The sequence below is a fragment of the Gigantopelta aegis genome, chromosome 9, assembly GCF_016097555.1.
Source record: "Gigantopelta aegis isolate Gae_Host chromosome 9, Gae_host_genome, whole genome shotgun sequence".
NCBI classification, from domain to species: Eukaryota; Metazoa; Mollusca; class Gastropoda; order Neomphalida; family Peltospiridae; genus Gigantopelta; species Gigantopelta aegis.
In genome coordinates, this window is record NC_054707.1 from 40571528 (window position 1) to 40596999 (window position 25472).

The following is a 25472-nucleotide window of genomic DNA, read 5'->3' on the forward strand; positions in this document are numbered from 1 at the left end:
AACAAAGCCATGAAATAGACAGGAGAAACATGACCCGCGTAGAATACGCAGTTTGCGTGAAGCGTACTCTCACTATATTGAGTGACGTGCATCTCATGCGTGCAAATAGGATTTCGCTTCACGGAGATAGCCACTGGCGGTGAACATAAAAACCGTGTCATAGGGCGTTTGACGTCATTGACAGGTGCGTGTATATATAAACTCTCCACAACACCATATCTGACATTCAGAACTTTACAGTCATGAAGAAATTAGAAGTTTTATTTTGGGTTTTTTTGCTTATTGTGTCCGGAACCGAAGCTGTCTGCCCCTATAACGAACAGGGTCTTGTGGACTGGGATAACGCGGCGGTGTTATGGGGTGGGGCGCTTCCAGTGGAAGGGGAGTCGGTTACCATTAAAACGGGTTTGAAAGTTCGGCTAAATGTTTCGCCACCCCCTCTAGGTTCCATCACAATCGAAAAAGGGGCAGCACTTATCTGGGGCGATGTAGCGGACCTGACGTTGAAAGTGAGCTACCTACTCATACGCGGCAGGTTTGAAATTGGAAGCGAAACTTGCAGGTTCACAAAGAAAGCCCGCATCACGTTAACTGGTAAGTTTTTATAATGAACACGTAGGCCTACTTATCATATTTATCATTATACAAGTTTGGTTTTTATATTTATATATGAAATAACGGAACATATATTTATCATATTTATAACTAATTAAGTTTGGTTTTTATATTTATATATGAAATAACGGAACATATATTTATCATATTTATAACTAATTAAGTTTGGTTTTTATATTTATATATGAAATAACGGAACATATATTTATCATATTTATAACTAATTAAGTTTGGTTTTCATATTAACATTTGAAATAACGATGAGCATGTAGGCCCACTTATATACTTTATTTACTTAACATATTTATCATTATGTTTGTCCATCAAACTGAAGTATTTTAGTGTTATCGTTTGTTTAAAAACAAATAATAATCTAATGAGCATAATTGTATATAATTACTTGTTTCTTTGTATTGCTAGTTGCATATATAACTTTTAAAAGATAATAATATGTAGTTTTGATTTCCATTTAAACTTATTTTCGTGCTTATATCCAATTACGGCTCAAGCACGCTGTCCTGGGTACACACCTCAGCTGCTTGTCCAGGACAGTTGTTAGTTGGTTAGTGAGTGAGAGAGAGGGAGGGAGAGAGAGAGGGAGAGAGGGAGAGAGAGAGAGAGAGAGAGAGAGAGAGAGGGGGAGAGGGGAGAGGGAGAGGGAGGGAGAGGAGAGGGAGAGGGAGAGGGAGAGGGAGAGGGAGGAGGGAGAGGGAGAGGGAGAGAGAGAGAGGAGAGAGAGAGAGAGAGGGAGAGAGGGAGAGAGAGGGAGAGAGAGGGAGAGAGAGAGAGAGAGAGAGAGAGAGAGAGAGAGAGAGAGAGAGAGAGAGAGAGGGAGAGAGAGAGAGGGAGAGGAGAGGAGAGAGAGAGAGAGAGGGAGAGGAGAGGAGAGGGAGAGAGAGGAGAGGGAGCAAGAGGGAGGGAGAGGGAGAGGGAGGGAGGGGAGAGGGAGAGAGGAGAGAGGGAGAGGGAGAGGGAGAGGGAGAGGGAGGGAGGGAGAGGGAGAGGGAGAGGGAGAGGGAGAGGGAGAGAGAGGTGGCCTTACACCTACCCATTGAGCCGTTAAGAACTCGCTCTGGGTTGCGAACACTGTGCCTACCAGTCTGTAGTCTGATGGCTTAACCACTGCGCCACCGAGGCAGGTTATTGTTTTGATAGCTTTTGTATTTAAAATGGCAAGCATAATGGAGGCACTTATGTCAAAATATAATAACACAATTCTAAATAATTTTCTTTATCAAAAATAATGTTTGCTTATTATCTTCGGAGCTGTTATTTGTTGTATTAGATCATAGATAATTGTTTTTGCACGTCAGTATATAATATTAATATGATGAATGTAAAACAGTTTTTATTATATAATTTCACATCAAGATTGTGTTCATTTGCGAGAAAGAATGAATACTGTAGTACCAAATATTTTGAAGGTACTGATTCGATCATTCCTGTTTATTTGAAACTTTTATATTTAAACAAAACCTGCTCATTGCAGCTTTTATTATCCTTTTCGATGCATTAATGTTTGTTTTAGCGCTCGCTTGATGCGCTGTCCGTCTGGGATCGATCCTGTAGATGGGCCCATTGGGCTAGCCAGTGCACAACGACTGGTATATGAAAGGTCGTGGTATGTGCTATCCTGTCTATGGGATGGTGCATATAAAAGACCCCTTGCTACTAATGTTTAATAAATCATTGTGCTCTAGTGGTGTCGTTTACACAAAACAAAACTTTTAATTTGTTTTTAATTTTTCTTTTAGGTTTAAGTAACAGTACACTAGAGGTCCCAGGCTTTGGTCGAAAGTTTATTGGGGTGACGGAAAACGGAACAGTTGAACTTCATGGTGGAAACAAACTGTCATGGACCAAACTAATCCAAACCGTACCAGCTGCCAGAGAGACGTGTGGAATCTTGTACAATCACCAGGTGAGATGATGTGAAACTCCTCTAAACCGGACAGCCTTGGGACCAAGTAAAATGTCCGGTTTTAAGAGGTATCCGGTTTAGAGAGGCTCTCTTCTGCACAGATATTTATAAAGGGACCATGAAAAATATCCGGTTTTGAGAGAATTCCGGTTTACAGAGTATCGAGTTTTAAGAGGTTTCGTTGTAGTTATGACAGTGTCAGGTTGAGTGAAACCCAGTAGTAAAGCGCTCGCCTGATGAGCGGTCGGTTTTGAGATCGATCCTCGTCGGTGGGTCTATTGGGCTATCTATCGTACCAACCAGTGCACCACGACTGGTATATCAAAGGCCGTGGTATGTACTACCCTGTCTGTGGGATGGTGTATATAAAAGATCTCTTGCTAGCAGGTTTCCTCTAAGACTACTAGTAAAAAAAAAAAAACACAAATGTTTGACATCTAAAAGGCGATGATTAATAAATCATGTGCTCTAGTGGTGTCGTTAAACAAAATATATTTTGTACGTGTAGTCATTCTGAAAAAATACTACGTCAAAGCAAAATTTTAAATATATTAAAATTCTGAAGAACGGTCAACCAGCCTCGGTGGTGTCGTGGTTAAGCCATCGGACATAAGGCGGTAGGTATTAGGTTCGAGTTTTAACGACTTAATGGGTAGGTTTAAGATCACAACACCCTCTTCTCTCTCGCTAACCACTAACCTAACTAACAACTAACCCACTGTCCTTGACAGACTGTTCAGCCAGCTAAGGTGTGTGCCCAGGACTGCGTGCTAGAACCTTAACTGGATATAAGCACGAAAATAAGTTGAAATGAAAAGAACCGTCAAATATATTGTCATTTTTAATTAGGCCAATAATCCAGCCTGGACCGTTATAAATGGTCTTTTTGGTATTCCATTACTTTAGTTTGCTTTTGAACACGGCTTTTCTCTCATTATTTGGGTGGTACTCCACCATAATATTATGCTCAACACTATGTAATCTTAAAGACAAATGTGTTCGGTGCATCGATAAACAAAACATTGTTTTTCTTTCCTTTCTTGTTCGGTGGCGTCGTGGTTAGGCCATCGGTCTACAGGCTGATAGGTACTGGGTTCGGATCCCAGTCGACACATGGGTTTTTTAATCCAGATACCGACTCCAAACCCTGAATGAGTGCTCCGCAAGGCTCAATGGGTAGGTGTAAACCACTTGCACCGACCAGTGATCCATAACTGGTTCAACAAAGGCCATGGTTTGTGCTATCCTGCCTGTGGGAAGCGCAAATAAAAGATCCCTTGCTGCTAATCGGAAAGAATAGCCCATGAAGTGGCAACAGCGGGTTTCCTCTCAAAATCTGTGTGGTCCTTAACCATATGTCTGACGCCATATAACCGTAAATAAAATGTGTTGAGTGCGTCGTTAAATAAAACATTTCTTTCTTTGTTCTTGATCTAGAATAAAATTAAGTCATACTATGCGATAAGCACATAGGTAAAAGGAGTCTTATATTCACGTTTTTTAAGGTAGACATACCACGACTTGATAATAATAGCTGTTAAAATTTATTGGAATGGGAAATAAACCACAGGGCAAAAAAAACATATATACTCAACAACGAACGTTTGGCTAATGTTAAAAGAAATTACATAACATTTATAAATTAACCTATTTTTATTAATTAGTATTCACATCTGAAATGTTTACCATTTACAAACAACATAAACTCATTAACCTTTGCCTTAACACGACAGGAGGACCTGGGGTGTTTTTTAAAGTTTATTCAACCATGGCAAATTTAGACGTCATAAAAGATATTTGCTAAACTTTCGTTGATATAATTTGAAACGCTACAAATGAGCTCTTTATTGTGTTTACTTATTTTATTTATCTGGACAAATTTATTTTCCTTTTTTTTATATTACTGTATTTTGTTGCCATCATGTTCTCCTTCAGGAGTCTGCATTTTCGGCTGAAAGTGTCCACGGTATTCACGCCATTGTGTTTAATCCGGAGGGTGATGTGTACGATTTCCAGACGTTCTTGACTGGTCACAAGAACTCCATTGACGCTATTAATAAATTCGACAAATTTATCAAAGGTAAGGCTACAAAATATGAACACAAATTTGTACCAATGCTGGCGAGTAAGGCAATGTTTTGACACACAATATTAATTTATTCTGATTTTAGTCTGATGTTCGGAAAAATCACGTACTATATATTTTTTAATCTACTATAATCGTAATCAAACTCGTATCTCGGTTTAAAATATATCTTTGTATAAACCAGACTTTTAAAAAATTTCAACAAAACGGAATGTCCGCGAAATTAGCCGCCTAATTCACAAAGGTCTCTTAGGCTCTGCTAGAAAACAAAGCATCCTCTTTGTAAGTCTTTTAGCATTGCACTGCGAGATCGAATAGTTGCAAGAGTTTAGTGAATTAGGCTCCAGATGTTTAAAATATCTACCAAAAGTGATCGTCCTAGTTGAAACGGTGGGACTAAAACTGATATTAGTAAGGTTAAAGTGTTTGTATTTACAGGTGTCCCGGGTAACAAGGTGCTGTCTGTGTTTGTGAACGGTAGACTGGGTAACAACGTGTTTCCTAAAAGAGACTGGGAGAAGGTCTACACAAGCATTGAAACGGTTGGCGGTATGACTACGGGAACCAGTGTACTCAGAGACGTAAACGGGATGGACGCTTACGCCTTCATAATGTTAACAGGTGGGTGTCTGCTAGGGCCCATTTTGTAATAAGACCCATTTTGCAATAAGACAGTTTGTAATAAGACACATTTTTTTATTATTTTTTTAAATGACCCATTCTGTAGTGAAAATAGGTGCCCATTCTGTAATAAAATTAGGACCATTTACAAAATGTTTATTAGAAAATTTGCCTTAACAAGCATAAGATAGAATATTTTGAAATAAAGAGGGGCAAGGCCTTTGTGGACTGAAATATTGGTACTAAATGTGAGCGTAGGTACAATTTACCATAAAAAGGAACCGATATCCCCCCCCCCCCCCCCCACCTAAATCTGCTCCTGTATTTGAATATTTAGTGATTATGGCATGCATAAATTATTGTAGCTGATTATCCTCCCCTTTTAAACTGGTCCTTACCGACATGTATCAATGGCCGTGATCTGTATAGCTTTCGTGTGTGGTAGTTCTTTAGTAAAATAGAGGCGGAATGCAAATCTGTAGAGCAATGAGCCGTTCGATTGACCCCCCCCCCCCCCCTCAATAAACTATTGTCCCCGGGGTGGGATTTAACTCAGTCGGTTAGGTGCTCACTTCAGGTGGTGGCATCGCAGGATCGAACCACCTCGGTGGATCCATTCAGCTGATTGGGTTTTTTCCTCGTTCCAACCAATGCACTACAGCTGGACGAAGGCCGTGATGTGTGCTTTCCTGTCTATGGGGAAATGCATATAAAAGATATCTTGATACATTGCAAAAAATGCACCGGGTTTCCTCTGATGATTAATTAGTCAATGTGCTCCATTGGTGTCGTAAAACAAACTTTAACAACTTTATTTTCCCCATCTCAACTACTGCCCCGCAACTGGTATGTCAAAGACCGCGGTATAGATCCACTGTGGGAAAGTGCCAATAAAAGATCCCTTGCTGCTCTTTTCTCTAGGAATAGCCTGTGTGGAGTCAGTGGGTGTTCACTCTCATTCTTGGCCAGGAGCTGAAATAACCATATTTTAAACACAAATAAATGAATTTCCTTTCCTTTGATCAAACACGTTGATATATAAAACGAGCAATTAAAGCTATTTCGTGATTATGTGGAAAGTGAATATAACATTCATAAGCGTATATTAAGAGATGTATTCAGGCAAAGCACTTACATTTGTTTATCACATGTGAAATTGCCAGTAATTAACATAACCGCTATTTTGAAAGTTAGCATTTGTACTAGTACTAGACAAATAAAGTTGCATGATTCGAGCAATGATCTTAGACCTTATTTGGTTACAATACAAGCATGCAAATAATTGGTTACCATCATGGGTCTACGATTAACCAATGGATGGTGGAGAGGCGTGATATATTTTTCTGTGCTTAAAGTGGTATAATCCTGAGCATTATATATTGCAACAACTACAATTTCCAAACATAATTGGGGTAGGAGTAATGCTAGGAAAAGACAACCAACTGTCAAGACGGAGTTGACCAACTTGCAGATCTCTCGACTTCTACGACTGTCCAATAGCTAATTTGAGCACTCTTACAAATGCGATTCTCGTCTTACGACCGATTAGTTGTTAATCTGAGCGCACTCGTCTTAAATTGGAAGGGGGGGGGGGGGGAATTACAAGGCATCTGTCAAGTTGGTTAACTCCATCGTGACAGTTGACAGCATTAGTATATACGCCCATGCACTACTAAATATAGGTGCAGGACGTAGCCCAGTGGCAAAGCACTCGCCGGATGCGCGGTCTGTCTGGGATCAATCCCCGTTGGTGAGCCCATTCGGGATTACCAAATGTTTGACATCCAATACTAGTCGCTGATTACTAAATCAGTGCTCTAGTGGTGTCGTTATTAAACAAAAACAAATTTTAACTTAAGTTATCAGTGGGAGAAATTACAAAGCAACTGTCGAGTTGGCCCACGCAGTCGTGACAGCTGATAGACTGAACCTAGCATTAGTATATGGCCATGCACCTACTAAATCGGATTTTTTTTTTTTTTTTTTTAAATTTTGCCAGGTGATCCGTCATCGGCGACGGAGGCCCACGATAAAGATGAGACTAAGCCGATCTCGGTGACAATAGCCAAGACCGGGCTGAACTTCCTGGTGCGAGACGGCAGGAGGACAGAGCTGCTGGTCATGACGCGTCAAGTCGCTAACCCGAAGATTGTGTTGCGCGATGACGTGTCGTCGTGGAAAGTGGGTGAGGATATAAAATGTCTTATCTAGATGTTGGTATGGGAAGTGGCAGTCTTCTTATATACAAATTCAAGTTCAAAGTTCTTTATTGCTTAAGTTTTTACAACTTATCAGCATAATACATTGTACAACAAAATAATATATACAGGATATGTACAGGATTATGGTGGAGAGTGATTTAGTAAAAAAAAAAAAATAATAATAATAATAAAGGTTCCATTAACTTATATTATTTAATACATACAAGTCATTATTAGGTATACTGAGAGATACATGTATTATTGGTTTAATATGCATGTAAACGAATAGAACTATACTGAATAAATAGAAGTAATGTTAATATTAACCAATTTGCTGATCTCTGATGGCATTTGCTCGAAATAAATATTTTCCTAGATTACGTTTCTTAGCATTGTCAGATGCTAATAGCTGGGTAAGTTGGACGTCTATGGTAATGTTTTTAATAAATTTATTCTTAAATCATATCGTGGGCAAAAAAACAAAACAAACCAGGCCGTGATTTGTAGGATCATGGAGATGAGGAGAGGGAGGGGAGGGGGAAGAGATACTGAGATAGACCAGTCTAACGGCTACCTGTATGTTACGGTCACTTCTATATATAAATAAAAAATAGTATAATATAATGTATTTACCTTTACATCTATCCAATTATATACGAGTTTGTGTGTGTTACCCAGGTGATTCGGTTGTGATAACATCGACAGATTACGAATGGAGACAGGCTGAGGTTGCACAAATTGTTTCGTGTTCAAAACCAGAGTGCCAAGCTAACGAAATTCGGCTAAACAGTAAGTATTCTTCACAAGATACCGCCACAACCAAGCTGTTTAAACACATGTATGGCGTTTCTTGTCACTAGCATATAGGGCGTGTTATTTACGTAATCGAATCTCCATTTATTATCGAAACTTTGCCTTATTTTAGTTTATTAGAAAACTTTGTTCATTTTGAGTACACCTGTATATAGTTGGCAGCATAACAAATATAATGAGAACCATTTTGTTTAATATTCATAATAGTTTTAAATGTTGATCGTCTTATTATCAAAGCGTAACTAACGTTTAGGTCAATTTCTGGCTTTTTAAAGAAGTTCACTGCTATTGAAGTTACATCGTTCAGGTGATATTCTGATGGTTATAATGATTAATCTCATCCTGATTTCTATTATCAGAGCCTTTCCAATTCTTGCATTTCGTCCAGATGATATTCTGATGGTTAATGATTAATCTTGCCCTGATTTCTATTATCAGAGCCTTTCCAATTCCGGCATTTTAAAGATGGTTAACGATTAATCTCATCCTGATATCTGTTATCGGAGCATTTCCAATTCCGGCATTTCGGAGATGGTCAATGATTAATCTCACCCCGATTTCTATTACCAGAGCCTTTCCAATTCCTGCATTTCGGCGAGATCACCCAGGGAGTGGACGAGAGGGCCGAGGTGGCTCTCCTCACCAGGGACATCGTCATAGAAGGCGAGCTGGAGAAGGAGTGTTACAGCAACTACGACGACGAGGTGCAACTCTGCAAGTTCTTTCACGCCGATACATTCGGGGGACATTTTAAGGTTTGAACATTGATAGCACAGTGCTTTAATATTTTAGTAATGTTAGTTGAATTTATTGCCATAAAGCTTGCTCTTTTATATACATGTTCTTATGTTTTACCATATGTTTTAGGTTTGCATTTCTTCGGGTGGGTTTCTAGTCCATTCCCGCGGTTAAGTCAAGTTTGTCTGTGAATTTACAATGAAATGAGAACAAATTATTTCCTATTGCTACCATTCCCTTGCTACCATTCCCTATGTAGTTGTGAATGTGAAAATAGGGCATTGCATCAGACTTCGTATTAGTCAGTAATGCGACTTGAAAGAAGATGATAAACTTGTATATAACTGTATTAGTCAGTAATGTGACATTAAAGATAATAAACAGCTACATAACTATTGTTTTTCAGATGATTAGAGGATTCAAATCTGCTCATATTGAACAAGTCGAGTTCTTTCAAATGGGACAACAATCTAAAGTCGGTTAGTGTTTGCTTTTTATTCAGACATGATGCATTGCAAGACATAAAAAGGAATGGTTTAAAAATATTTAAGTAGGCATATACTATATTAGGTTTTTTTTGTTCTTTCAACCGTAACTAATTTTTGGTTATAGGACGGGGTGTATCCGTGTTAGAGAACTCGCATGAGGTGCAATAGGTGGAATGATCGATAGTTTTCAATGGATACAGATATATCAAATACCGTGGTATCTACTATTCCAGCTATGAGAAAGTGCAACCAAATATCACTGGGTGGTTTTCGTTACTAGTAGCACGTGTTGGTAGCGGGTTTCCTGTGTTTCTCCAGAAATGTCAAAATAACAATGTTGCACGACATATAGCTATAGTGTAAAATGTGCTAAGGTATCATTAAACATATTCCTTTTTTTTTTACTTTATTCACTGTATAGTTCTTTGTTTCCAAAGACAACGGTTGTGCTATTTTTGGATGGACAATTTTATATATATGACAATGGTTTCAATGTCATTAAGAATGTGCTTTCTCTACCTACCAGGGAGTTACCCAATCCACTTCCACATGTGTGATGACGTCGATGGCGCCTGGGTGAGGAGCAACAGCATCCACAACTCCCAGGCTAGGTGTGTCACCATCCACGGGACGGACGGACTAGAGGTATGTGATCATTACACTAGCCACTTTTAATAGAATTTACGTGGGTTTATTGTTATTGTGTTCGTGGTTCATAGTAATTATATTTCAGGACTCGAGCATTTGTGTCTCGACATGTATCACAATTGCCGTCTCTTAATTTGTATTATTCAGGATTTTTTTCTTTAACATTATTTATTAATTTAATGGTTTACGAATTGGACAATAAAGAAAACACTATTTCAAGTAGCATAAGCATTAAAACAAATTCAGAAGTGCGTAATTTATGAAAATTATGATACTGGGGTGGTTATTTACGTTTTAGTTTTTATGCATAATTACACCCAAAAAAAATACATTCAAAATACGTGGTAACACGTTCTTACATTGCGTAACACTGGTGTAATACAGGTTTTTTGCGCGTACTGAAAATACTGGCATGTGCTTGAAGTTTGTGATTTTGAAATCCAGGCCTGGAATATCCTGGAAAAAGCATTAAATTTTGTGTCCTAGAAATTTAGGTAAAACATTCGTTGGGTTTCTTTTTTTCGTATCTTTACTTTTGTTGTCCTTATCTGTGTAAATTCAGACAACACTATAACATTAGTTGATTTAACATTTCATGTCCCAATTGTTTTAATGTCCTTCAAAGGTCCTGGAAATGTCCTTGAATGTTTGTTATTTCAAGAGTAAGAACTCATTTTAAATACCTTACGTTTTCCTTCCTAGCACATCAGCCTAAAATATAAAATAAGTAGGATGGCAGTACAAAAAACGAATTGAGGCACACTATTTAACAAACGTGTTCACCAAGGCTCAATTTTACGTAAAACGGGGCCAGGTGCACAAAAAAGTGTACTTTTAAAAACTGCCTCACACGCAGAATTACAACAAAGATATGCGTGGAAAGGACAGTGTTTAAAAATAGTTATATGATTAATCATTATCAATGAATACACAATACACAGTATAACCTTGACTTCCATTATTTAACATCCGTTGACATTAATTTTGAACGTGTTTATTTGTTCACTGGCAGGTGAAAGACAACGTTTGTTACAAACACAAAGGTCACGGCTTCTTCCTCGAGGACAGCGTGGAGCAGCGTAACATCCTCGACGGCAACCTCGGTATCGGCACCGAGCCCGGCACCCACATCCTGTCGGACAGAAGCAGAAACATGTGTACAAAAGAATTATCGCGGTTTTGCAAGTAAATATATTCAGGTTTTCTCCGTATATCATTACTGGGTTTTTTCTTTTATAGGGCGGTATTTAGCTTAGTCGGTAGAGTGTTCTCTTCAGGTTACTGGATCGTGGACTGATTGTCTGGTTCGGAATCCCCCCCCCCCCTTCCAACCAGTGCCGCACGACGGGTGTATCAAATGTTGTGGGGAAAAGTATATAAAAGTTCCCTTGCTGCTAAAGAAAAATGTGTAGCAGGTTTCCTTTTTAAGACATGTCAAATATCTGACATCCAGTAACCATTGAGTAATCCATCAACGTGTTCTAATGGTCTAACTAACTTTTAACTTTAACCTTTTCACGTTATCATTTCTAGGACAGCCCTGTTGACCACTTCACGTGTGCTAAATGTGACGAATCATATTTAATTTTCAGCGCTCTCTCTACCTTCTGGATCACTCATCCCAACAACTACATCAGAAACAACGTCGCTGCTGGTTCAGATGTAAGTACATTAGGGCCTTCATGAGTCCAAAATATTTGACCCGGACCCGAGTATCCGACTCTTAAACTAGATGATAATGAGACTAATAAGGAACAAAGTAAAATAACATTATGTCATCTTAATTCCAGTGCTGAACATGGGTGTCAAATCATGCCACTTTACATGTATTGCGTTCCACACATTTGACTTTTGTTTCCCCTGTATGTCTCATTGCCCTATAATGTGACTGGTGATACGCATATGGCGAAATATAATTAAATGAAAGTGCTCTTCCTTGCACGAGTACTCGAGTCCTGTGAACGGACTCGAGCCGTGCTAGACTCGGTCCCGGGCCCGAGTACTCGAGTACTCGTGGAGACCCCTCGACTACATACTCGACACAATAATATTTAGATTTACCAGTTTTATAAATAGATCCAAGAAATATAGTCCATCTGCATCCCAGTCTCCACCAGTCTCTTTATCCTAGGGTGGAATCTTGCTCAGTCGGTATACTGCTCGCCTGAGGTGTGATGGGTCACACTGGGCTATTTCTAGTTTCCACCAGTGCACCACAGTTGGTATATCAAACGCTATGGTATGTGCTATCCTGTCTGTGAGATGATGCATATAAAGGATCCCTTGCTGCTAATGGAAACAACGTAGCGGGTTTCCTCTCTAAGACTGTCAGAATCAGAATTACCCAATGTTTGACATCCAATAGCCGATGTATAAATGGGTGTTCTCCGATGGTGTCGTTAAACAAAACAAACTTTAACTTTATATACCGTCCTGTCTATGAGAAAGTGTGTATAAGAGATCCTTTTCAGATTTAACGGCAGTTAACTCTTTCTCAAAATGGAAAAAATTCAAAACATTACACACACCAAATAGCCTTGTTTAAAATGTGTTCAGGTGTTGCTAAATACTGTTATACCCTAAGCATCACCTTCTCACTTACACTCCACCTCGTTCGCTCGCCCCCCCCCCCCCCCCCCCCCCCACTTATTCTTCAACCCCAGCCAGCACTGTAATGTTTTAGATGATCAAGTATTTACATTGTTGTTTTTGGGGGGTTTGGGTTTTTCTTTTTAATTATAATAAAATTATTTTCAGAAAAATGGCTTCCAGTTGATCGTTGCTAAGGAACCGCTTGGTCCATCCAAGGCGAGACAACTGGTGAGAGGTCTGGTGACCAGACTGAGTGCCAAGTTCACCAAGGTCACGGAGTTCAACAACAACGTTGCTCACTCGAATGTTAATGTAAGTAAATTCCTTGTCGTTGCATCCGTGTGGTATGATTGACCAGTGTCCAGATATAGTTTAAGATTTCCTATTAAACAACAAATCGCCTACCGTTTTTTATTTATTTTTTGTAAAATCTGAACATAACTCTAACCTAATTTAGTTGATGTTCGAATTGACATTTTCGTTGTAAAATGTTCGCAACGCCAATAGTTTACTTGTGTATAAAATCAGCAATAAAATAATTCAGTAACCTATATAAAACAAATGTTAATTGAATGTACTTAAAACTAATATATACGATTTGAAATGCAAACACACATGACCAAAGTTTATTTTAAGTAGATGTGATATAGCCGTCATCCACTTATCAATCATCGTCGCTTAAAAGTGATCCAATCGTACGTGTGATAGCATCGCTTGGGGGACGTATATTCTTTTGGACTATCGCAAGACCCTCACGACGTGCGATGATTTCGGAATTCAAAATTGGCATCCATAGTTTCAGGGGGCGGGACGTAGCCCTGTTGTAAAGCGCTCGTACGATGCGCGGTCGGTCTAGGATCGATCCCCGTCGGTAGGCCCATTGGGCTATTTCTCGTTCCAGCCAGTGCACCACAACTGGTATATCAAAGGCCGTGGTATGTACTACCCTGTCTGTGGGATGGTGCTAATCGAAAAGAGTAGTCCATGAAGCGACGACAGTGGGTTTCGTCTCTCAATATCTGTCCGGTCCGTAACCACATGTCTGACGCCATATAACCGTAAATAAAATGTGTTCGGTGCGTCGTTAAATAAAACATTTCCTCCTTATTCCATAGTTTCATCGCATGGTGAGTGAGCACCAAGCGATGGTGCGATAGGGAATATATTGCATGATCGCTAAATGGAGAACGGTCATTAGATATTTTTGTACACATTGTGGGACGGGTTGTGGGACGGGTTGTTTCAGTCTGGTTTGAACTTTTTTTTTTTTAATTTTTAACTTTTCAGAGAGGTCTTTTCTTTGACGATTTCATCTCAAACGGAGAGATGTCTGACGGGGTGATGGTTCCGGAAAATGGCGTTCTCGGCGGCTCGTCTCACACGCCCAGAGATCCTCCTACCAGAAAGGGAAAACTAGTCGTCTCCTACATACGGAAGTAAGTCTCCTACATACGGACGTAAGACTCCTGAACGTGTCTAGAAGGTCTAGATTTTCACATCTGCACCGGGAGAAAGAGACTGACGTGTTTATGTATTAATCTGTAGAGTGCTAGTCTGAGGGGCTTGTCGTAGGATCGAACCATCTCGGTGGACCCATTGGGTTTTCCCGGCCCCAACAGTGCCCCTACTGGTATGTCAAAGGTCATGGTGTGTGCTGTCCTGTCTGTTGGGAAGTGTATATAAAGGAACCTTTGCTACTAATGGAAAATACTGGTTTCCTACGTGTCAGAATTGTCAAATATCTATGATTAATTGATTGTGATCTAGTGGTGTCGTTAAACAAATATCAAAACATTTATAAATAAACATTGCACATCAAACATTACGTCAACGCCATGAGAGGGATGTAGTTCGGTGATTAAAACTATTACAATGGGTCGTAGGATGCAGTTCACTTGTCGAAAAATCTTATATATAATGGTATGTACTGTCCTGTCTGTGAGAAAGTACTTATTAAAACCCTCTTTTTGCTAAATAGTAAGTAATGTGTATATGTATGTGATATGTAGCATACAAAACAGCGAGTTTCAATTATAAATGTATAGAATATATGAATAAAAAGTATGTCTCAATCACTGAATTTTCTCAACCTGTCTTTAATATACTATATCATCAGAAGACTGGACATAAAAACAGTACTGCAGCATTTAAAAGAAAGATATAAACAGTTCAGCTAGAAAACTAAAAGGTTAAAAGGGTTATCACAGGATAAGCTGGCTACAATATACATTTCGTAAAATATATTATGAGTACATATGATATTAAAAGTGAATGTTGGGGAAATAATGAAGTGTGGTGCAGTGAATTAACAAATATATGTATATTTCAGTACAACTTTTGTAAGAATGTGTGATTATTGTATATTAATGTTAACTTTTTCAGCTTTTTGGCTTACAAGAATAAAATCCAAAACATCTGGTCTAAAGCAGGAAAACTTGTTTTTGATCACGTGACGTGAGTTAATTTTGTATTATATATTATTTTTTTACTATAATAAAATATGCAAACTTGTTTGAGTATGTGATATATAGAGGATATTTCATGCTTTTTGTCAAATAAGATTTATATCTCATCGAGTGATGTTTGCAATCATCTCACGAGTCACGCTTGCGCGACGAGTGTGACATGATTCCAAACTTCACGAGATGAGATATAAATCATATTTGACAACAACAAAAACACATGAATTTTTTTATTTCGTATCAAAGTGGTTTGTCCCACTAGAACGCCAATTGGCGCATTACGACCTTACAAGAACGTCAACCAAACAGTATTACCCCTAAATAAGATATTGTAAACTGACTGCGAGTGTGTTCTGTATTGTGATTGGTTAATTACATTCTTTTTCCGGAATCAAACAGACAATAACACCCGGAAATTGGAAGAGGCGAACTTGACTATTCAAGGGTCTACAGTTAGACTGTAGACAGGTATTTTTTTCAAAAAATACCAAATATACAGTTAGTTCCGTAGAAAAACGATTCAGTTTACAATGGACATAACCATATTTGTCTATTTGATGCCCGCAAATGTTTCATTTTTGACCTCGGGCTAACGCCTTCGGTCAAAAATGACATTTGCGGGATCAAATAGACAATAACACCCGCAAATCTAAAAACTCCATATGGTTATCGCCTAATCAAAATTCGCTACAATTTAGTATGTTTATGTAGTATCATGTTTAGTCCGTCGTGAAATAATTTTCATTCTCATTCGCTAAAGCTCATAACAATTGAAAATTATTTCACTCGGAATATAAACATGATACGAAATGGAAGCTCGGCTAATATCCTATAAATATTATATGTAAATGTGAAAATATGTGTTTTGCTCGAATGTGATTTTTTTTTTTTTTTTTTTAATTCCACAATTTCTTGAATTTTTATATATTGATAGTCGATTTATTTAATTATCATCGTTTGACACCCAATAGCAGATGTTTTGGGGGGGTTTTGGTGCTGGGGTGTGGTTAAACACGATTCATTTGTTCCACAATTGTTTTACACTACCATGTATAAAGCATAGTTTACCTTTAACCATACGGATAATAACTTAATAACAGTAACTATTAATCATAGTTTGATTTTTCACATTATTTTGTTTCAGTCTCGCCGACTCTCCAAGTGGTATTGAGATGGCCACAGCCGGTGGTAGCACCTACACCATGGTAAATAATTCCAAGATTATCGGAGAAACCGACAACGTGGGTACTCCGACCGATGGATTATCTCGATCATACGCGTCAAGAGATTTGTAAGTTGATCACAACGTTTTAGAATTTCACTTTACCATACCAGCTATTGGTACACAACCTTTTTTAATATCATATTAGTCAGACCTTTTTTCTTTTATTGACGTCAGTGTTTGCGTTTCAACTTCAGCGTCAAGTTCTAGATCAATGAAACTTTCTTTATAATTGTATCGTTGAATGTTCGTCTCAATGCAGGTTTTAACAAATTTATTGATTTATTTTTATAATTTATTATTTTTAAGTTTATAAATTTGTTTCTAATATAAAACAGGACGATCCACGAGGACGATCCACGAGGACATCGTGTACGTTCATGTTAGGCGAGATGTTTAATTTCATGGAATTCTTGTGGTCGTTTAGTTCCATGTTCAACACTAGTAGGCGAGGACAGCATGTGTGAAACTGAACTGTGAATTGAAATGCCAATATCACAAATGTTAATACATTTAGGAATCTCCAATAAAGGGAACCTACTTATAATAACCACATGTACAATAGGCACTACATATCTTTTACATATAACTGCATTAGCGTTAACAAATTTGTAAAGGTCACTTGTTGGAGACGTTCATCATTATAATACCTATAGTCTTCCCTATAGGTATTACTTACTTACATAGATGCCAACCTTTACTGATCAACACCTGTAAGACTGAACAGAAATCCATAAGAAATCCATAAGCGAGCTGCAAAAGGACGAGAAACTGATGATTTTAAATTCAAGGCAACATGAAAATGAAAATCGAGACTATTAACAAGTACAAGATCACGTGAGACTTTGATTAGTGCACATATATCCGCTAGGTGGCACCTCTCGTCCAAAATAAATACGACAAAATGGCCGTTTCCCGATTCACGAAAGGACAACGAAAATCACGAAGGATGGCTTACTTAGATGATAACGAGTCATGTAAAAATAATAATGAAAAAATAAAAACCTGAAAATGCATATTAACCGTAAGCTATTTGTCCTACGCCCGTAAGACTGTCAAATGCTAAAAAATCCGTAAGTCTTACGGGTGATCCATAAGAGTTAACATGTATGCTTACTTATGCCCATCATCGCACCTGGGGTTTAGTGTGTCAATAACAGCTCTCCATAGACCTCTGTCTTAGGCCCTTGTTTCGAGCAGCTTCCAGGTGGATCTCGTGTTGGTGGTGTTCACCTGGAGGTCTGTCGCCATGGATTTTTTGGGTGGACTATTTTCCTTTTGCCCTGTGGGTTCCATGTCTAGTCAAGGTTTACAATGTGTGTCACCAATCCATCCACATCTACTTCTTCGCACTACCTGCTAATGTTCCCAGTGGACTTGGTTTTGAGATGATTTTCCCCGATCCTTACGTCAATGCTTTTAAAATGGTCTTGGGTCATGCCAGTCGTACTGATGGATATCAAAACATTGGAGTACGGTCCTGATTTCAATTATGTAAATGTATTTTTCAGGAGAACACCCCTTCAAGGCGTCGGGTACTTCCAAGGACCAGTGTTCGTGAGGAACACTTTCTTTGACAAGTACAAACATGAAACAATCAATGGTGTATTCAGACCAGCTGGCGCCCTTAGCTTCAAGAAAAACAACCCATACCCATCTACTGCCCACAGTGACGTTAAGGGCATCACGTTTGGATTCTGTGATAAGGTGAGGTCAAGCTTATCAGTTTGATCAATTTCTTTATCTTGACTAAGCTAAAAAGTAGTGTGTATATTAGACCCGTGTTTGTCTTGACATATACTCATTCCTAACGGCAAAACAGATTATCGCATCAAAATTGTATATGATAAATCTACACAGTCGCGTCTGCTATCACGAATGAATGTCTACACGATGATTGCCACTACCCAGGGCGATGAATCATTCTACTCCACCTGCAGGAGGACTGCCACTCCCAAGATTGGTTTCAAAAGTCCGTTTAAATCTTCGCCAGAAAGAATTTAGTGGATTTTATTATATACATAGAAATGAAATATGTAGATCTACAGAAACCATAAGTGATATTCGGTACAAATTCATATTTTCACTGTACATGTTTTAGTTACAGCGAAAATATAGAAGTCGTATTTATATTTTTGTGAACATTAATAAATCAGTTATTTCCCTTGTACATTATTACGAGTTTAAGTTAGATGATTACCAATGCATCTGTTTAGAATTTTGAAAAAAAGGAGAAATTTAAATAATTGTACCTGTAAAAGAAAAATGCCTATGAAGTGCAATTACGATAAAATATCTAAAACTGAATAACTACTAAACTAAATAATGACACAAGGTCCTGTCGTTGAGTGTAAGTGCTTAAAACTTGCCGTTCGATTCGTTTTGTGTTTGTGGGTTTTTTTTGGGATGATCATTTTGTCAGGTATGTTTGACGGCAATATTATTAAGTTTTTATGTCAACTTGTGTGATGTGAAAAAAACATATTTTCACATATCACTCGTTGACATAAAAATCGTATTCGAAAACTACCATGAAATATCCTTTATATATAGACAGTTGTGATGGCATGCACAAATGTATCGCTGTCTAAGCAGCGATGATATTTAATATGCCCCAAAATGTTATTGTCATGGACCTCAAAATTTGGTGTTTGCTGAGAGGGCCTAGCAGTTACTGTAGTTGCCAGCTGGGGGCTTCCTTTATGGGAGGGGCGGGACGTAACCCAGTGGTAAAGCGCTCGCTCAATGCCTGGTCGGTCTGGGATCGATCCCCGTCGGTGGGCCCATTGGGCTATACCCCGTTCCAGCCAGTGCACCACGACTGGTATATCAGTCCGTGGTATGTACTACCCCGTCAGTGGAATGGTGCATATAAAAGATCCCCTTGCTGCTAATCGAAAAGAGTAGCCCATGAAGTGGCGACAGCGGGTTTTCTCTCAATATTTTGTGTGGTCCTTAACCATATATCTGACGCCATATAACCGTAAATAAAATGTGTTGAGTGCGTCGTTAAATAAACCATTTCCTTCCTTTATCTTGGAAAAGTAACCAGAAGAAGGTTGCGATTCCATCCATTCATACTAAATACATTGTATTATTTCACTTCTGTATCTGTAAAAAAAAGTACATGTCTGGAGATAAAGTAAAAATCGTTGCCAAATTATACATAATCATCTAATATTTTGGTTTTGCTATTTACCTTTTTACTATTGGTACGAATGATGGTTATTTTAAAATTTTCAGACTCAAGGCAACTGGGTTTTTGACAGTTTCAATGGTACTCTACCAAAGTTCGGCAACCGTGACGGCAGTAGACAGATCACCTTTCACGATCATGACGGCAGCGTGACAGGAACTCCTAATACACAGGTGGTCCGACCAAACAGGTTCTTCACCACGCCGTGCTGTGTGTTTAGAGAAACTTGGAATGACTACGTCTGTCCACACCAGTATGCAAAGGTAAGCAGATCGTCACTGAAGACTGGATGATAGGCAGATAGTTAAACGAGGTACCATGGGCGGGATGTCGCTGATGAACTTTAAACATACTTTTTAATTATTGTAATTACATATCAAATATATTTTTATGCATAAAATATTAGTGGCTTGCCATCGGCTTAGGTCCTCGCTGTTTCATTACCCAGTCCATTTATGAGCGCATATAGCATATTGTTTGACATGAATTTATTCAGTAGGGGCGGGATTTAGCTCAGTCGCTGAATGCTCGCCTGAGGTGCTTGCGTCGCAGGATCAAATCACCTCGGTGGATCCACGCAACTGATTGGGGTTTTTGCTCATTACAACCAGCGGACCACAACTGGTCAAAGGCCGTGGTATCTGCTTGCCAGTATGTGGGAAAGTGCATATAAAAGATTTCTTGTTGCTAATAGAAAAATGTAGCGGGTTTCCTCTTATGACAAGTCAGAATTACCAAATGTTTGACATCCAATAGCCGATGATTAATAAATCGATGTGCGTTAGTGGTGTCATTAAACAAATAAAATAAACTGTAAACTTTCTTCAATATTTCAGGCCGTGTTTTCTGGATCTGGCGGCGTTTTAAAAGATGACAAAATAAAAGACTACCCCGTCTATATGAGGCGAGACGACCGACCGGATGACGCCCATGCCATTAAGGGTATTGTTTATTAATCATTTAAAGTGACTCGTTATAATGCATAGTTTGTTCTAACATGGTCCATTTAAGATTCGTGACGGACTGGTACCCCTCCGTTGACTGGTGAATAGATAAACGCACTTCTATATAAATTCTGAATTAAAAAATCACAATCAACTACCACTCTGGTAAGACATATCAATGTAGAAACATTACATGCCCAACATGCCACAAATCGTATCTCGGCAGTAATCGGTCAAGAGGACGTTTTGAAACAACGTTATGTCGTTTCATCTCTCAAGTGTCGAATTGATGACCAAATATTTCTTTTCTTTATATTTTTGTTTAGTTGTATTTCTAGTATTAAAAATGTTCGGGGTTTTTGTTTTAATTTATACATTTCACTATTTTTACTGTGTGTTTAGGTGAGCGTGGTCTGCCCTATTTGTTGATGAAAGGGAAATCCTACACCGTCTACTTCAACGGCACAGCTCCAGACAAATTGAGAATCAGTGGCCGGAATCTAGAGACGTAAGGCCAACAATTTTTTTTTTTCAAGTTAAATATTAATTATTGTGACCGGATGTCGTGGTTGGCGATAGTCCATCACCCTAAGAATATATTATTGGGAAAACAAACTGCATAGTAAAAACAATATATATATATATATATATATATATATATATATATATATATATATATATATATATATATAAAGAATTTTGAAAATTATATTAGATGTTTGTTTGAAAATGTCCATTTAAAATATTAAGACATTAAAAAGGCAGAAAACTTGTAACAGATGTGTTATGTGAAATGTTGTCTACATTTAGACCTGTGCTAAGCGCATTTTGAGATATATTATGTCTGCTTAATACATGTGCATTTATCGTGAGATAATATTAAGTAGTCGATAAAAGAATGTTAGGTAACAGAAGCAGATTGGATTATATGCAGATGTTTTATACAGTTATGCTTTTTCTTTCTTCAGCGGTGATTCCGTACGTCTTGGGATATGCTACCCAAAAGATGTGCAGAGCATAGAAATATCAACAAACCTATTGTCAAGGAGAACACCGATGAGGGCAGTGTCTACTATAGGAGATCTCGATAATGATGGAACATTCCAAGCATATTTCTGGGATAAAGCATCCGGGTATGTATCTTCAATGCAAAGTCGAGCACTGGTATGGAATGGAGTTGTAATTCAACTAAATGTATGTTTTTGTAATACGTTGTGTAAAAATATCTCGTTCTGTCCAATCCAACCCCAATTGCATAGAATATTTTGTTCAGTATCGTGTCGCGATTCGCTACGCAAGTTCAGAGATCGCTACACAGTTTTGAAACATTAAACGGGAGTTGCTAACCAATGTTTAGTTGACTAGAAATATTAATAATCGGACTTTGAAAACAAAATTTTCCCTGAATGGGTTATTTCTGTTCCAGCCAATGCTCCTGGAATCTGTTTGAAAATGTGCACATGGAAGTTCTTTTACTGCTATTGAAAAGGATTATACCATTAGGTTCTTGCACTCCAGATCAATCGTTATGGTTACCATGATATCCGACAACAAAGACCTCGGCTTAACAGTGTTAAACCACTTTCTCTTCAAGATGTGATGGGAGCAGAAATTGACGGTCTCTGTTCTTTTTCTCTTTATCTTTACCTAGAATTGTTTCATTTACCTTAGCTGATGTATTGTTAGTGTTGAGGTGTCATTAAATATACATTGCTTCGTTCATTGCCTAGAATGGATTTATGAAAACCCATAGCATAATGGAAAGGAATGGATTTGAATGGAAAGGAATGCATTTGAATGTATTTGAAAGGACTATCTTCAGATACCTTTTGATATTAAACATACAGCATAGTCGTGGAACATAGACAAAATGGGGCATCTGGGAGCCGACAAAAAGTTTTCAAATACTAAATCCAATTTCTAGTCATATATTTAAAGGCATACTGTCACGGATTTAAGGACCTTATTTATCTAAAAATGGATAATAAATAAAAATTACATTAATTGTTGGAAACCAAATCTAGCTATTGCATCACCTTAACTGAACCATGATGGAGTGAAATCCATGTCAACCTTCTCGGCAATTTTAGTTTTTGAATTATGGACCATTGCCATAATTCAATTATTTTTACAAAATGGTGGTTATGAAGATGGTTGAATAAAGTACATTTAGAGACAAATCAAATTATTTTTGTTCAGGTAATACTTTATTAGACCATTAAATAGGTCAGTGGTCCGTGACAATATGCCTTTAATTCAACATTCTGTACAGTACATTTACTCCCCCCCCCCCCCCCCCCCCCCCCCCCCCACCCCGTGTTGCGCTTATGTTATACATATAGCCCCTTTTATTCCATATTGTGAGAATGTTTGGGTGTTGTTGTTTTTATTTAAATAGCAATATACTTGTTTTTCTTTGTTGGCATTATTTTAGTATAGGGGCGAGATGTAGCCCAGTGGTAAAGCGCTCGCATGATGCGTGATAGGTTTGGGATCATTGGGCTATATCTCGTCCCAGCCAGTGCACCACGACTGGTATATCAAATGCCGTGGTATGTGCTATCCTGTCTATGGGATGGTGCATATAAAAGATATCTTGCTACTAATGGAAAAAATGTTGCGGGTTCCCTCAGATTATAAATTACCAAATGTTTCACATCCATTAGCCGATGATTAATAAATCAATGTGCTCAAGTGGTGTCGTTAAAACAAAGTACTTATTCTAGTACATGTCGTTCCAGATAGTACACCACGACTGGTATATAAAAGCCAGTTTGCATGTGCTATCCTGTCTGTGGGATTCTGCATACATTGTATAAGAAAATCCTTTCCTACTAATGGGAAAAACGTAGCAGGTTTCCTCACTAAGAGTGTCGCATCCAGTAGCTGATGATTAATAAATCAATGTGTTCTAGTGGTGTCGTTAAACAAAACAAACTTTTAACTTTATTCTAGTACAGATTTGGCTTCCCGTTTTGTGTCAACATGTGCACCTCAGTACACTTGACCTGTTTTCACGTTCTAGAGTAACATGGCGGGACGTAGCCCAGTGGTATTGCGCTCGCTCGATGTGCGGTCGGTCTGGGATCGATCCCCGTCGGTGGGCCCATTGGGCTATTTCTCGTTCCAGCCAGTGCATCACGACTGGCATATCAAAGGACGTGGTATGTACTACCTGTCTGTGGGATGGTGCATATAAAAGATCCTTTGCTGCTAATCAAAAAGTTTCCTCTCTCAATATGTGTGGTCCTTAACCATATATCCGACGCCATATAATCGTAAATAAAATGTGTTCGGTTCGTCGTTAAATAAAACATTTCCTCCTCCTTCCATAGTTTCATCGCATGGTGAGTGAGCACCAAGCGATGATGCGATAGGGAATATATTGCATGATCGCTAAATGGAGAACGGTTATTAGATGATGAGTGCGTCGTTAAATAAAACATTTCTTTCTATCGTTGTAGACTACTGTTCATCAAGATGGCGGGTGATGCTACTCGAGTTGATGGAGAGAGGTGTCCAGGCGGTATGTGTCCCATGTGGACGATCACGAGAACTGGAGGGAGTGCCGCTACCGCTGACTGTTACGCTGATGCCTACAGTGGAGCATACAACAAACCAGAAGACGTGAGTCCATATTTTGGAATTAGAATTGGAAATAATTAAACGTACACGTTCAGAGTAAGCTACTTTATCGAAATCTTGTTTTGGGCCAAAGTTATGGCCTGGGGCCCCAAGTTCTGGCCTGGGCCAGTTTTTTCATACAAACCAGAGGAGGGTTGGAGGGGAGGGGAAAAGAAGACACGGGCGTTCATACGCGTACGGCTCCATTTTTTTTATGGAGACTGGCAAAAATTTTGCCTAAATTTAAAAAAATGCCTGACTCTGGATAACGTTTGTATCATATTAAAATTACTAGCAAACAGCGATATAGGGTTGCAAACGAATCACTAAGCATCTTTACTTGGATTATAACTAATATTGTGATTAGAATGGTGGATATACATGGTGAAAAGGTTTCAGGCCAGTTAAGCTTTTTGCCTTAATAACACTATCTTTTTTTGTCCGAATTAGAGGATTTGCTCCAGCGCCCCCCCCCCCCGCGTTGAGTGCGTCGTTAAATAAAACATTTCTTTCGTTCATATAAATAGAACTAAGAGTCATAATTGCCAAATGTTTGACACCCAATAGCCGATGATTAATTGTGCCCTAGTGGTGTCTTTAAACAAAACAAAACAAAATCATATAAATAGATAGAAAGATAGAAAGAAAGAAAGGAAAGAAATGAAAAAAATGAAAGGTGGGAAACAAATGGATCGGATCGATCAGACCTCCACTCGCAAAAAAACGACACATTTAAAACCGACATTTATACCATAAAACGTATATCGGTCGATTCCTAGAATGATAACCTTTCATGTCACATTCATCGCAAACTTGCAAAACTTCGTTTCAAATACGCCAGGTTCTGTTAAATGTGAGATTAAGACCCGCCCACCGGCCTTTCATAAATACAAATTAAGGTCAACTGCGATGTTACTGACATATTATATACTATCGTAAATTAATTCTCACGTTTTTGTGAAAAATACTATTATATTTTTATTTTCAATTTAGGTGGAAACAGAATCCTGTAAACCAGCTGAAAAACCTTGTCAGACATATACATCCGAGGTAAGATAATATTTGTTCTTAGCATGATGCATTGAATTGATACACAGTATGTTTCACTGACGTTGTTATTTTAGTGACTGGCAGAACCATGTCACCTTGTCATTTATATATGTCTTTGTTCTGACAAGAGGGGCGCTCCCCTGATGCGCGATCGATCCCCGTCGGCGGGCCCATTGGGATATTTCTCGTTCCAGCCAGTGCTCCACAACTGGTGTAACAAAGGCCGTGGTATGTACTATGTCTGTGGGATG

The 25472-nt window shown here is 38.5% G+C and overlaps 1 protein-coding gene across 1 annotated transcript in view; it reads left to right on the forward strand.

Annotated features, from left to right (window-relative positions):
- The first annotated feature begins 242 nt into the window (after positions 1-242).
- The window catches only part of LOC121381579 (cell surface hyaluronidase-like), a 37773-nt gene continuing 12543 nt past the window's right edge, over positions 243-25472 (forward strand). The window contains exons 1-22 of the mRNA XM_041510913.1: positions 243-594; positions 2370-2536; positions 4472-4616; positions 5061-5243; positions 7243-7428; positions 8123-8233; positions 8828-9012; positions 9402-9474; positions 10010-10128; positions 11144-11316; positions 11724-11793; positions 12889-13035; positions 14011-14159; positions 15106-15177; positions 16330-16476; positions 17919-18114; positions 19651-19866; positions 20440-20545; positions 20950-21055; positions 21516-21680; positions 24012-24174; positions 25165-25221. Coding sequence (XP_041366847.1) covers positions 243-594; positions 2370-2536; positions 4472-4616; positions 5061-5243; positions 7243-7428; positions 8123-8233; positions 8828-9012; positions 9402-9474; positions 10010-10128; positions 11144-11316; positions 11724-11793; positions 12889-13035; positions 14011-14159; positions 15106-15177; positions 16330-16476; positions 17919-18114; positions 19651-19866; positions 20440-20545; positions 20950-21055; positions 21516-21680; positions 24012-24174; positions 25165-25221 — 3288 coding nt within the window. The remainder of the gene's footprint in view (positions 595-2369; positions 2537-4471; positions 4617-5060; positions 5244-7242; positions 7429-8122; positions 8234-8827; positions 9013-9401; positions 9475-10009; positions 10129-11143; positions 11317-11723; positions 11794-12888; positions 13036-14010; positions 14160-15105; positions 15178-16329; positions 16477-17918; positions 18115-19650; positions 19867-20439; positions 20546-20949; positions 21056-21515; positions 21681-24011; positions 24175-25164; positions 25222-25472) is intronic.